This window comes from Gossypium arboreum, chromosome 5, assembly GCF_025698485.1.
Source record: "Gossypium arboreum isolate Shixiya-1 chromosome 5, ASM2569848v2, whole genome shotgun sequence".
NCBI classification, from domain to species: Eukaryota; Viridiplantae; Streptophyta; class Magnoliopsida; order Malvales; family Malvaceae; genus Gossypium; species Gossypium arboreum.
In genome coordinates, this window is record NC_069074.1 from 71,828,903 (window position 1) to 71,844,218 (window position 15,316).

The following is a 15,316-nucleotide window of genomic DNA, read 5'->3' on the forward strand; positions in this document are numbered from 1 at the left end:
TTCAATGTTTACGATGCCATTAGCCATCCAAGCGAAATCTTGAGCGTAAACTGCGTCGACCTGATTGACTCATTAGTGGACGAGACTTTTGAGTCAACTTATGAAGACGAATTTGAATATAGATATGATGATTATGAATTTGTTAAGACATTATTATCACCATCAGAAACTAAACTTCTACCTTACACAGCGGGCTCCAGATTTGGAATTGAAACCACTTCCGTGCATCTCAAGTATGCATTTTAGGAAAAGGTAATACCTTACCCATTATAATTTCAAATAAACTCTCTAAACCCGAGGAGGAAAGTTTGATCCAGGTACTAAAGAGTCATAAGGAGGTGATTGGTGGACCATTGTCGACTTGAAGGGATAAGCCCTTGACATGCACCCACAAGATTTACTTGGAGGAGAATCTGAAACCAAGGAGAGAGGCACAAAGACGCTTAAACCCGAATATGATGGAGGTGGTGAAAAAGAAATAATTAAGTCTGCTGGATGTCGACATCATTTTCCCCATTTCGACAAGCAGATGGGTAAGTTCAAGACAAGTCGTGCCCAAAAAAACAGCGTGATGAAAGAAAGAAAAATGTTGAGGCGACTTAGTATCGGTCCGAAGTGCGTAACGGTGGCGTTCGCATCGATTGTGAAGTTGAACGCTTATACTAGAAAAGATCATTTCCTCTTCCTTTTATAGATCAAATGCTTGAACGTTTAATGGTAAAACTCACTTTTGTTGTCTTGATGGATATTCGTGTTTCTTCCGGATCCTGCTATTGCTGTAAGACCGTGAAAAGACCAGTTTTACATGCCCGTTCGGCACGTTTGCATACAAGAGGATGCCATTTGGACTTTGCAATGCACCAGCTACCTTCCAGAGATGTATGATGAGATTTTACAGGCGTTTTATAAAAAAACTTCTCAAGAATAGCTGAACCATTGTGCGAGCTGTTGCAGAAAGACAAAAAATTTGAGTTTGACTCAAAATGCAAGGAGGCTTTTGATACACTTAAGCAAAAGTTGATAACCGCCCCTATAGTACAAGCACCAGACTGGAACTATCCCTTTGAAATTATGTGCGATGCAAGCGAACGTAGCGTGGGAGCCGTATTAGGACAAAAGATAGCAAAAGAGCCACATGTCATCTGTTACGCCTCAAAGACCCTAGATGCTGCACAAAGCAACTACACAACCACAGAAAAAGAACTTTTAGCTATTGTGTTTGCTTTAGATAAATTTCGATCATATTTATTGGATCTAAGGTGATTATTTTTTCTGACCATGCAGCTCTTAGGTACTTAATCACAAAGAAGGAAGCAAAGCCAAGGCTCATTAGGTGGATTTTACTGCTCCAAGAATTTGACATCGAGATTCGTGACAAAAAGGGGTGTGAAAACCTGGTGGCCGACCACTTGAGTAAGATAAAAACTCCATTTGATGATGATCCCATAAAGGATGAGTTCCCCGACGAAAGCTTATTCTCAACCGAGGCTTACTATCCGTGGTATGTAGACATAGTTAATCTCTTAACCACGGGATCACTGCCTACTGAGTTAGCTCAATCTGTAAAAAACAAGCTTAGACGAGAAGCTCGGTATTACATATGGGACGATCCATACTTGTGGAAACATTGCTCAGATCAGATAATACGACGATGTGTTCCAGAAACTGAGGTAACCTCTATCCTTACTTTTTGTCACACAGAAGCTTGTGGAGGTCACTTTGGCCCTAAACGGACAGCTCACAAGGTATTGGAGTGTGGGCTATATTGGCCTACAATCTTTCGCGACGCGTTTAACTTCTGTAAGTCTTGCGATAAATGTCAAGATCTGGTAATATCACTAGACGAAATCAAATGCCCCTATCCCCGATTCATGTATGTGAGATTTTTGATGTATGGGGCATTGATTTCATGGGCCCCTTTATTTCTTCGTTTGGAAACGTATATATACTTCTTGCAGTAGACTATGTTTCTAAGTGGATAGAAGCAAATCCTACTCGCAATGATAATGCTAATACTATTGTGGAGTTTCTAAAACAAACTATTTTTTCTAGGTTTGGAACACCTCGAGCTTTGATCAGTGATCGTGGTACCCACTTTTGCAACAAGGTCATGGAGGCACTATTATCAAAATATGGGGTTCATCATCGTATAGCAACAGCCTACCATCCCCAAACGAACGGCCTAGCAGAGGTTTCAAATAGGGAGATCAAGTCAATTTTGGAAAAAATGGTTCGACCCAACCGTAAGGATTGGAGTCTTGACTCAATGACGCGCTTTGGGCCTATCGGACGGCGTATAAGGGACCAATTGGCATGACCCGATCGACTTGTTTTTGGCAAAGCATGTCATCTACCAGTAGAGTTGGAGCATAAAGCTTATTGGGCTATTCGACAATGTAACATGGAGTTAGAGCCCGCGGGGAAGGCAAGGAAATTGGACATTCAAGAATTGGAGGAAATTCGCAATGATGCCTACGAGAATGCTCGAATTTATAAGGACAAAACAAGATGTTTCATGACAAAAATATAGTTCAGAAGCATTTCTTAGTAGGACAAAGAGTTTTGCTTTATAACTCCGTATTAAAGCTATTCCCAGGTAAGCTTCGATCTCGGTGGCAAGGACCTTTTATTGTGACTGAAGTATTTACAAATGGCGCAGTTGAAATAGAGAGTGAAGAACTAGGAAAGCGGTTCACAGTCAATGGTCAACGACTGAAGCCATTTTACGAGATTTTCCAGGCCCACACGGTCGAGAAAATTCAATTAGAACCACCATAAAACTGTTCAAGGCGTCGAGCTAACGACGTTAAACAAGCGCTTGTTGGGAGGCAACCCAATCTTTTTTTTATTTTTATTTTTATTTTTATTATTTATTATTTTCTTTTATTTTTATTTTATTTTAGTTAAATATTAATAAATTTATTTTCTTCTATCTCGGTGAAATGAAGCTAAAATACGAAGAAAAAAAAAGACAGAAAGTGTGCACCAAAACAACCCTATCCATGCTGCCAAATAGTTCTATTCCATCCCAGAATGCCATATCTCTGTAGCCAAACAGTCCTATTCCAGCCTTAGAATCCCCAAAACCTACAGCCAAACACCCCTTTTCAGCAAATAAAACCCCCAAACCTTACATTTTTTTTTCTTCTTTTCCCAAATTTCTCCATAACCGCCAACTCCTTTCTCCTCCACCACCCACCGCTGATTTCTCAGCCACCATGGTGAGAACCCGAAGCTGAACCGCCGTTGCCACGTCACCCACCCCGTCTCCACCTCTTGCCGTTTCGCCATCTTTTTCTCCACCGTGTGCGCCTACTGACGGTAACTACATGGGGAGTTTTTCTAAACTTTTTTTTTCTCCACCTATTTGTTTTCCTTTTACTTTCACATCGAGGACTATGTGTTTTAAGTGGAGGAAGGCATTCTTCGTTATTATTATCTGCTATTTTTGCTGTCACATTATTGTTGCTGCTGTTTTGTGCTCGTTTCTGCCCATTTATTTTAAGAATATCCTGCCGCTTTTCATGCCCAAGATTTTACCAGGAATTGCTTACTGTTTGACCTACAAGCATGATTCTTACCTTCTAAGGAAGTTATGATTTTTCCCATAATTGATGCCATCTCCACTGTTTTATTTTTATTAGGCTAAAAATAATTGTGATTAATAGGGTTAATTCTATCTTGCTTTTCGTAAAATTGATCAAGTTTAATATAAAGTGAACACTTAAAATGATTGCATGCTTAATTAATGTTCATGGCTATTAGGTGATTATTGAAACTTATTTTTGACACTTAATTTTTTTTTCTTTCCTGAGTTCTCAAGAATTTTAAATATCGTTTAATTTTTAATAAATGTTTTCCATGGTTATGAGTACAGCTTAGACCGTGACTGACTGAGTAACCGGGGTAGGGTGCTTGGGTTGTCATTCTACTTCGCGTCAAAAGGTTGTGTGACGTGACAAGTAAAACTCCGCTAGCCAAGGTTATGAGTATGGCTCAAATCGTGACTAACTGAGTAACCGGGGTAGGGTGCTTGGGTTGTCATTCTACTTGCGTCAAAAGGTTGTGTGACGTGTTGGGTAAAACTCCGCTAACCGGAAATAAATAATTTTAGGAGTATGTTAATGAGTACTTGGGTGGGGTGCTTGGGTTGTCATCTCTCTTAGCGTCAAAAGGTTTAATATATTCCTAAGTAAATAAATAATAATAAATTTTAAAAAATAAAAAATCAAAAAGGAAAAAAAGAAGAAAAAATAAGTACTAATAAAGTTGCACTTGGGGACTAAAGGAGGAAATAATTAAGGTGTCTTAGTAGGTTTGGTAATTTACCTAAATGGCATAACTCAAGTCGATCTTAATTTTGTGTGAAATAATTGGAATACTTTTTCTGCTTTTACTTAAAGCAAGCTTAGAGGTCTTTTTATTTTTCATATGCGTTTTAACTAATTTTATGAAACTTTGGAGTGGTATTTCTTTTATGGCGAATCTAGCTTTCACGATCGATAGGAACCATACTTGAAGGCAAGCATGGGCTAAGTAGGGGAATTTGATAATACTCTAAAATGATGTGTTTTATATATTAATCATGTGTTTATTTTGAGCTTGAGCCTACTAATTTGAGCTATTTATGTCTTTTTATCTTTTAGGGACTAAATTGGAGGCGAAAAGTAAATTCAAGAGAAAAAGCGTCAATTCGGAGATTAAATGGGCCAATATGCAACGTGGGACAAATATGGTGCCAAAAGTGAGAACATGGAAGGCACAAGGACTTAAAAGCAAATAGAAGAGATTTTATTTTGGAAGACTCTATTTTATTTTATTCTATTAGGATAATTAATATTAAGATAATTGTTAGGTTATTCAAATTTAGGATTTTATTTTAATTATCTTTGTTTATCTTAATTAAATGTATTTATCTTTTTAGAATTTAAGTTCAATTAGACTATCTCCCTAGCACTATAAATAGGGGGTGAAGTGGCTCTATTTGGGAGGAACTTTTTCTGTAAACACTCTCCCCCAAAAGTCTTTTGTTCTTTCATATTTCTTTTCAATAAAATTTCTTTTTCCATATTTTTATTTATTTTCTTTCCCACAATTATCATGAGCCACTAAAACCCTTCTAGCCAAAAGTTGTCAATATTTCCCCAAAAAGGTTCTTGAGGCCTAGAATCCGTACTTAGCCTTCTCGTCAAGTATTCATCGTTTCAAGACTACTGGCCGACGCTCCGTCCATGGCCCTTAAGAAGTAAGCTTTTCAGCATATGCAAAGGCGGCCGCTTTGTATGTTTTGGAAGGATTGCATAGTCGGTTTGTTAACTTACTGCGTCAGAGGTTGGCGAGCCAAAGAGACAACATGGCGTGGGATTCGCCATTGAGAAGCGTTGATCTAGCATAGATTACTGGCTAGAGTCAGGTTCCCTAAAAATCGTAAGTCTAATCTTTGGAGCTGGTGGTCGTAGGCGTCCTCTTCCACTATAACTGGCTTACTCGAGTCGAGAAGGATCATCCAAAAGCCAAGGATTGAACCCAAGGAAGAATGAGACAACCGGAGGCTGGAACTTTCCCATAAGAATTTCTTTTCTCTTAAAACTCTCTTTATTATTTTTATTATTTTCGTAATCATAATTTCAATAAACTTTAAATTTGCTTTTATTTTATTTTCGCTTTCAAAATCAATTCTTAAATTCTGCTTTTTATTTTTTTCCAGAACGCGAGGTTTTCTTGGGTACGATTCTGCCCAGGATTTCGAGAGACAAGCATTCGTATAATCCGGTCCCTGAGGATTCGACCCTACTTCCCCTTTTCTATTTCTTTTTCATTATTTTACAGGGAATAGGATATTTTTGGTGTTCTCAACGACCACATCAATAAATCATAAACCCGACATAGGATACTTTCATAAGATTTTAATAGGTTCAATGTTATTAATTAAATCCTTTAAAAAATAATAATAATAATAAAATATTGAATAAGTTGTAGATGTAATTTAATATTTCTCTTAATTCATTGGTAATTTTTAGTTTTTTTTTTTAGAATTCTAAAATAGAATTAATTTTAGGAATTGAAGGTATTTTACTAGAATTATTTAGGTATCTTTTAGGGTTCCCATTAAAAGTAAAAATCTCTAATTTAAGTTTCAAATTAGATAAGTTTGGTGAACACATCTTAATCGAGAAACAAGTAAACCAGAGGCATTTCCTTTAGAGTTTTTATTTAAGATTTCCCTAAGATTTTAGCTTAAATTAAGACATTAATATGCTTAAATAAAAAAATCTAGCTCTCAAGACCTCATAGGACTATCCCCGGATAGGCGTTGTGGGGGTGCTATAACCTTCCCCACACGTAACCGTACTCTTGAACCCGAAATTTGGTAATGACTCTAGATTTTTAAGATTTTTCTGTAGTATTAATTCCAGATTTTTAGACGATAGGTAGCTAACCAACCTAGCCCTAATTGGTTAGTGGTGACTCTACGTAATTTAGTCCTTCCGTGTCTAGCTTTGCTTACTAGGTCTCCGTACTCTTATGTAAGCAACGTTATGACACTCATCTAATAAGAACCTTTAATAATAATTCACATGATCATTTCAAATAGAATTCACCTAAGCATTGTCTTTTAATATTGTCCACGCAATTCCATAAATAATAATCTTTCATATTTCTCATTCCATTACATTTCATCATAACATAAGTTCATATAAAAATTTTTAGCCCCTGTTGACAAATTATGGAATGAAGAATGGATACATTGGTTGACCCTTAATACTCTACAATAATGCACACAAGCGCCAAATGAGCATAAATGCTCTAATGCATGTAAAAACACGATTTCTCTAACACTCCAAAATAGGACACGAAAGTGCCCAATGTATATGCACAAGGGCAAATGAGATGCACCCAAGTGCCAATGAGAAACATTTTGAAGTCATTTAAAATAATATCGGAGAGGTTTGGACATACCCAAATCATAAAAGAAATTTTGGAACACTTGGGTGTTTTAAAAGGTATCTTTTCAAAGTGGATTTGAATAAGAAAAATGTTAAATCCAAAGTCAAAATTGAATTAGCCATTTTCACACGTTTTCCTAGTAGTTAATAGGTTTTGAAAGTCATTTATGACCCTCCCAAAGTCTCATTATGAAATGAAAACATTCAGACATTATTTAGAACCATTTTGAGGCTTAAAAACATGTGTTTGGAAGTATAAGGTAGCAATGTCTCGAGACATTAGCTCCCTAAAGTAGAATTTGAGTATTTTGACCAATGTATCTTGAGACATAAGTGCCATGTCTTGAGACCCAGAGGTAGGGGACCAAAAATTCAAGTTAAAAACACCTTAAAACCATCACAAAACACCCCTTATCAAGGAAACCATAAAACATATTCAAAAAGGGAATTTGCAACCATACAAACACAAGTTCATTTAAGAACATTAATGGGTATTGAATCACAAATCAATTTACAAACACAAATTCAATTTAAGCCTTTATGTGCATGCCATGATTCTTATCCAAATGACAACCAACATAGATACATAACAATCTCAAAATCTTGAATGGTGATGCAAAACTCCTAAGCTAGAATAATAAGCTTCTAGATGAGTCCATAACTGTAACGACCCCAAATTCTTGAGTCACCATTTGAGCATTGACTTAGGCTGGCGATGGTAAATTTAATTTGGAAGTGAGTTTTGTTGGAATTAATTTGGGTGGATTTTGGACCTTTTTATAAGAAATTAAGGATGTCGGGAAGCTTGTGTGAAGTAGAGGGAAGATAGATGGCTAATATGGCGATTTTACCATTTTTGAATAAAAGCCTTCTCCCAATTAATGGGAAAAAATGGCTTGGCAAATTGAGGTATGTGATCAAGTGGATTTGTCCCCATTTTTCTCTATATTATAATTGTAAGGCCCAATTTTGGCCCGGGCCCGTGCAAAGACAAAATAAACAAAAAACAAAAAAAATACAAAAATAAATCACAAAAAATGTTACAACAGTCCAGTTTTTAAACAAGTTCAGCCCGTTAATTAAACCCAATAGCCCTTTTACAAAACAACCCAAAGTTACAAGGCCCAAATGGCCCGAAACATTTTAGGAACAAGAACACTAGGGTTTCTTCCCCTTTGCGGCACAACCGGACAGCAGCCCCAGCCTCCATACCCTCCAACAGCCACGCCCGTGCCTCCGTAAGGTAGCACAGCCCTCGTACTCGCGCCACGCACACCAATACCTGCAAAAAGGATGAACGCACAGCAAACAGGAACAAATATTGTATTTTTTTATTTATTTCTTTCTTTTCAGCTATAAAGCCAAGATTTTTAATCTTTGTAACCGGTTACACACAAAGGCATATTACTCACAAAAAAAAACACGCAAAAAAATGCATATTAAATAGAAGAGCAATAAAAAATTATTGAAAGGTGATTTCAAGCACCTTATATTTCTGTTCTTCGAATCTGTTTCATTTCTTTCTTGTCGTTTTTTTTAGTGTAACGAAATAAAATAGAGGACTTACCTTGCAAACATGCCGTAGATCTCTTTTGGTTTCGTCGAAATCAAAGTCAAAATGAAATCATGAGGCTAAAAAAATGTCCCTCAAGGCATGAAAACACCGTTCGCCATTTAGGGAGGTGAATCGGTGCTTGAAGAGGAGTGCTAGAGGTCGGTTGGTGAGGAAGAAACGGGGGCTAGGGTTAAAGTGGCTGAATAGCCAAAATTTGGCCCTTTTAAACGACTGAATACGGCTCGTTTTGAGCCTGATTCAGTGGCTTCAAAAACAGAATCGTTTAGGGGGGGCTCCGCGCGTTGACCCGTTCCAGGACCCGGAACCGCGCCTCTGAGCTTCAAATGGGGAATTTGCACAGTTAATCCCTCCCTTTTGCGCCTCATTTCAGTTGACCCCTATTGGCATTTTATTTTTTTTAATTTTCCCCAAAAGTCTGTGCACTATTTCATTTTAGTCCGCGCTTGTGTGCAATGTTTTGGGGCCTGGATTATTTCCAGTTTGAGCCCTTACGCATTTGTGCGTTTTACCTATTGGACCCTTTTATTATTATTATTATTTTATTTTCAAATTATCCCTTTTGTTTTAGTTTAATTCTAATTAAGCCTCTTTATTTTATAGCCCTTTTATTCTTAACTACTTATTTGTACAATTATTTTGGAGATTTTTTTATTATTAGATTATTTTAATATTTTGTACAATATTTTTATTTCTATATATATATATATATTTATACATGCATGACTTTATTTTGTTTTATAAAATCATCACTTTAAATTTCTTTTTGCATTAAGCTATTTTAACATTCTTATATAACTTCTTGTTTAAATATTAATATATATATATATTAATACATTCATTACTTTAATAGATTTTTATTATTATTTAAAAATACTTATTGCTTTATGATTTACTAAGTTTTTTTTATACATATATGAAACTATTTTTGGAACTTCATCTTTGTATTTATAAAAGTATTATTTTGGATGTTTCTTTATATTATATTATTTTTATGTTTTATATAGTATCTCATTTAAATGTTTTGATATAATGGTACGTATAGAATTTATAGATTAACTTAAATTTTTATATATATTATTAATCTCATGATATTTTTACAATAAATCTATTTATATATGCACGTTTTGTAAATCTATTACGTGTATTATACCTTATCATGTATTTTTATTATTCTTTCATATTATATATTATTTAAGTTATCATGTACATTATCAATTTTAAATGAATTTGTGTTTAAAATATTTTGCATATAATTTGATTCAAACGTTTATTTTGCATATAAATTATGTGTCATTATTTAAAAAATGTCTTATATCACTTTAACTTCAAATTGCTATTTTGTTCTATACATCTTGCATTGATCGTTTTATATTATGCCATGTATATTATCGTTGTATATTATTTGTTCATTTTATTGTTATATCGATTATTCTCCACCCATGTTTAGAATTTCGACTATATTTGTCTTAGATTATCCATACTTGGTTATTAGTTTGTTAATTGGTATTGTATCTTATGTGTGTACATTATTCCATATCATTGTTTTCCACTTGGTTTGCAAATTTTTTTTATAAGGTTCAAATCTTTAAGATTAATTCTGTTTTATTTCAAGTCGAATTAATGCGTTTTAAGCTAGTTCTATAATTATTCATTTAAAAATTCTTTAAAACGAAGGCGATGTTCGATGTTTGGCAATTCGCGGAATCGTGCCCTATCGTGCTGGGTTGCAATTTCTCGTTTGTTCAAAATATCGAATGTCCCTTTAGAATTTCACTCATGTCTTTAAAAACTCTTTAAAGCGAAGGCAATATTTGATGTTTGGAAAATCAGGGAATAGTGCCCTATCGTGTTGGGTTTTGATTTCCCGTTTGTTCAAAATAATCAAATATTCCTTTGGAATTTCACTCGTGTTTTCTAAGGCGAGGCAATGCTCAATGTTTGGAAATTCGAGGATCGTGCCCTACAGTGCTAGGTTTCAGTTTTTCGTTGGACTAAATAATTGGACATCCTTTTGTAATTTTTAACATATAAACATTTGGAAGTCGAAATTTATCGTGTTTTCGAGGGTATAAAGGATCGTGTCGTATCGTGCTGGATGTGATGCTGTATTCCTCTGAAACAAGAAGATTTTGACGACCAACTCGGGTTATTCAAATGTTATTAAAAGGAACCACATTTCAAAAAACATTTTTAAATTTTAGACATAAGGACAGTATCTAATCAATTTGGTACTAATTTTGGGCGTAATGAGGGTGCTAATCCTTCCTCATATGTAACCGACTCCCGAACCCGTTTTCTCATATTTACGTAGGCCAAAATCGTTGTTTTAGTAAAAAGAAATATTTTATTAAAATAACCAAATTCTTAGGTGATCCGATCACACCTAAACCAAAAGGATTGGTGGCGACTCCACGTTTTATTTTCAAAAAGTTGATTCCCCGTTTTTCTTTAAAATTCAAAAATGGTTTCGATAGCTTGGTGACTCCACTGGGGATCGAACAAAATAGTCAAGCCATAAAATTGATTGTTTGCTGTCCTTTTGTTAAAAATCGATAATTTGTTTTGAAAATCATGATTGCATTTGTTTGTATGATTGTTATGGTCTGGGCTTTTAGAATAATATTGCATTGCATTATATGACCGCTGTGGTCACACCTTCTAAGTGGGAGTAAGAAACTATGCTTTCGTGAGGTTTTCACCTCCGCATGAGCTAGTGGATTGCTTCCGGGGTACATCCGTACCTATGATTTCGTGAGATTTTCATCTCCGCATGGTCATAGGGAAATGTATCCCCCTGAACCGAACTCGATCTATATGAGCGTATAATGGGTGAGGATTGAGGAATCTGCTAGTTCAGGTACCTTGTCTTTAGAACCGAACCACATATAGCGAACCTTAGGAGCTATCCTTGGGTGGAGCCACATCAAGCCTTAGTATTTACCCGTATATGTGTTGTAATTATCATTTATGTGCTTGCATTTATCACTATTATTTGATACTAACCTGTGTTTTGTTTTGACTGTGTTTTACATGACATTGCATACTAAAGGAGGTGTTAATTTGTATTTGATGACTAAGTTAGAAAGTTTGACATAGAGAATGAATTTCTTAATAAAGTTGAGGATAATGCAGCCGTCAGCGTATGGTTAGAGAAGTTACAATCAGAGAAAGGGGATAGCTTGGAAGAAGGATGTACATCAGAGTTACAGGAATTCACTCGCATCAATGTAGCATAGAATGAGTTGCAAGAGTTCAGAGATATATGGGCTCGTTGGGATGAAGGGACGAAGCAATTTTTTTATCAAAGTTATGGTGATATATCCTACTTGCTAGATATTATGGTGGACAAGCATATGTTTCGAGTTATGGTGCAATTTTGGAATTCTACTTACAAGTGTTTCACTTTTGGAGAAGTGGATTTAGTAACTACTGTGGAGGAATATACTACTCTGCTTAGGTGTCCAAAAATTCAAGTTAGAAAGACTTATGCCAGGGTTTTTAATGGTCAAACTTTCGCAAAGAAATTGATGAACATTTCAGGGATGAGCGAGCCTTGGGTCTCTGCTCGGATTCAACAAAAAGGAGATAGTAAATGTATCCCTTGGGAGAATTTGCGAGATTTGGTTTTAACTCATCCAGATGAAAGAAAGAGGGTCGATATCTTTGCCTTAAGCCTCTATGGATTGGTAATTTTTCCTAAGGCTTTAAGGCACGTGGACGAGGCAGTCATTGACTTATTCGAACATCTTGAGAAGGGAATCACACCTGTACCAGTAATATTGGCTGAGACATTCAGATCCTTGAGTACGTGTAGGAAGACGGGCAAGGGGAGTTTTATTGGATGTGCACAACTATTGATGGTGTGGTTTCATGGGCACTTTTGGAAGATAGACAAGGTTTCTTATCGGGTCTTTTCCGAAGGTTATTCCCCGTTAAAAGAGGACGCAACCATACAAAGGAGAGAGGATATCTCAGAGGAGAAGTGGATGGAAATCCTCCAAAACCTCAAGGAGAGGGATATAAAGTGGAAAGCTTATTGGATGGTTCTTGATGAGATCATGTATCGATGTGGGAACTTTGATTGGGTGTCGTTGTTAGGAATTTGGGGAGTTATTGGATATACTCCATTGCTTGCATTAAGATAGTATAAATCGAGACAGTTTGTACCCGCGACATACGGGCTTGCTCTGTGTGAATTCTCCTTCAAAGGTGACCACTATAAGAAGAAAGTGCGGGAGCCAACGGATGCTTGAAAGAAAACTCGCTGGATGAAGAGGTTGGCTGTCGGTTCCATGGTGACGCCTGAGTATGATTGATGGTTTAGGAAGAGGGTTAATGATAATGTTCCTAGGCCAAGCTTGGAAAATACTCGACCTATGGTAGAACAATTACAAATCGCCCTGTCAGAGTTGGAAATTATAAAGTAAGACTTCGAGAAGAAGAGTTCTGAGCTTGGGAAAAAGATCGAACAATTGGAAGAAGAGAAGATGCATCTAAGATTAGACGTTGATGTTCAGAGGTCAGAAGCTGAGAAGTGGAGAAAAGGGAAAAGTAAGGCCGAAGAAGATCTAGACAGTTTAAAGACAGATTATAAGAAGTTATGCCTGTCTATGAGGATTGCAGGGTTAGGTAAAACTTCCAAACAATGGCGCCATGAAATTCGAGAGGAAAAGACCAAAGCCGATCGATGGGAAAGAAAATTCCGAGAGGCTCAGGCACGAAATGAGGATTTAAAGAAGAGTCTGTCAGAAAGCAGAAACGAACGAGGTGAATTAAGGGCTAGAGTGGCAAAACTCGAGAAGTCTCTTCATCAGTATTAAAGCCGCAATATCGCAATAGAGTTGAGAGCAAGCTTGAGTAAGATAGAAGAAATGAAAGGAAAAATAGAAGAATTAGAAGCGTCACTACAAAACTGTGATATGCGGATTCAATTTTTTGAGGTAAATGAGGAGCGTTGGAAGGAGCAGCTTCACCATGCACAAGACCAAGTCAGAAACAGGGATTACCTTATGGGGGAAGCCATAACCCAGATTCGGGAGGTAGCTAATTACTTGCAAGCTTTAGCAGTACAAGTGGACACACTGAGCGTAAAGTACGAGCTGGAGTCAGATCGCGGGCAGGAGCTAGCCTCGTTGCTTAGGAAAATTAAGACTTTGAGTACTAGAGCGAATTTTTATTTGTAACTCAGCTTTATGTAAAAGAATTTTATTTTCTAGTGAAGTTTTCTAAAGGGAATTGAATCAAAATTGATGCCTGCTTTGCATTCATGCATTTGCATTACATCACATCATTATGCATTAAAGGTCATAAAAGGTTTCTAATTAATTAAAAAAAATCATTTCAGTAATATGGAAACCAACGAAAACCAACCAACTACGCACCCTTACGGTACAAGGAAAAAGTCAATGGATAAAAGACTTGAGAAATTGGAGCAAATGCAAAAGGACATGCAAGAACAGATGTAGTCACAGATGCAAGAGCAGCTAGCCAATATTCAGCGAGAGATGAAAGAACAAATGATGGAATTCCAAAGAGAAATGATGAGTCAGTTGTCCCAATTGTTGATGGGAAGAACGGATAAAGGAAAGGGCCCTATGGACAATGTTGAGGAAACTAATGAAGATCTTCAATACCCTCCTGGCTTCACTTTGACACATGTACCAACGAAGCCTGAGATTAATCTAAAAAGACCATCTATTACGATTATGCCTCAACAGATTCAGACCGGAGCTTCGATACTGATGAATTTCCAAGCTGGCTCAGGCTCTAACCCTGTTAATAACTCGAATTATCAGCCTGTTCCTGATTTGGATGAAGTTGCAGAAGAAGAAAAGTCAAGGATGGAATCACAGAAGCAATTAGAGGAACGCTGTAAATGGTTGGAGGAAAAATTCAGAGCTATGGAAAGCACAGATAGTTATCAAGGGATTGATGCTAAGGACCTGAGTTTGGTCTCAGAATTTGTCCTTCCCCCCAAGTTTAAAATGCCTGAATTTGAAAAGTACAATGGAATGAGCTTCCTTGAAGCTTATATCACTATGTTTTGTAGGCGAATGATGGGATACGTCAATAATGACAAGCTATTAATTCATTGCTTTCAGGACAGTCCGGTTGGGGCGGCATCTAAATGGTATAACCAATTGAGCCGTGCTAAAATTAACTCATGGAAAGACCTAGCTCAAGCCTTTATGAAACAGTATAGTCATGTGACAGACATGACCCCCGACAGGATCACTCTCCAGAATATGGAGAAGAAATCAAATGAAAGATTCAGACAGTATGCGCAAAGATGGAGAGAAGTTGCCATACAAGTTCAGTTGCCGCTTCTAGAAAAGGAAACCATGATGCTCTTTATCAACACTTTGAAGGCCCCTTTTATCACTCATATGTTGGGAAGCGCCACCAAAAGCTTCTCAGACATAGTGATGACAGGTGAAATGATTGAAAATGCTGTGAGGAGTGGTAAAATAGAAGCAGGAGAAAGTACTAAAAGGTCGCCCCGAGGAAAAGAGATAACGAAGTGAACAACACGAGCACATTCAGTAAGGGTCAGTCCAAGTCACTCACCGTAAATCAACCAAAGACGGTGACCACCAATCAACATAGCACTGTGAGACGAGAATCCAACGCGAGGGAGAACACAGAAAGGCCACAGTTTACCCCTATACCTATGACGTATAGGAAGCTGTACCAGAACCTATTCAACGCTCATGTAGTGTCCCTTTTTTACCTGAAGCCACTGTAGCCCCCGTATTCCAAATGGTATGACACAAACCCCCAATGCGAATACCAC

At 36.8% G+C, this 15,316-nt stretch overlaps 1 protein-coding gene across 1 annotated transcript; it reads left to right on the plus strand.

The window, feature by feature from the left end:
- Nucleotides 1-11,861: 11,861 nt before the first annotated feature.
- LOC108451660 (uncharacterized) lies at nucleotides 11,862-12,668 on the plus strand. The gene has a single exon (XM_017749325.1). It carries the CDS (start codon nucleotides 11,862-11,864, stop codon nucleotides 12,666-12,668), a length of 807 nt encoding a protein of 268 aa, XP_017604814.1.
- The last annotated feature ends 2,648 nt before the right edge of the window (nucleotides 12,669-15,316 follow it).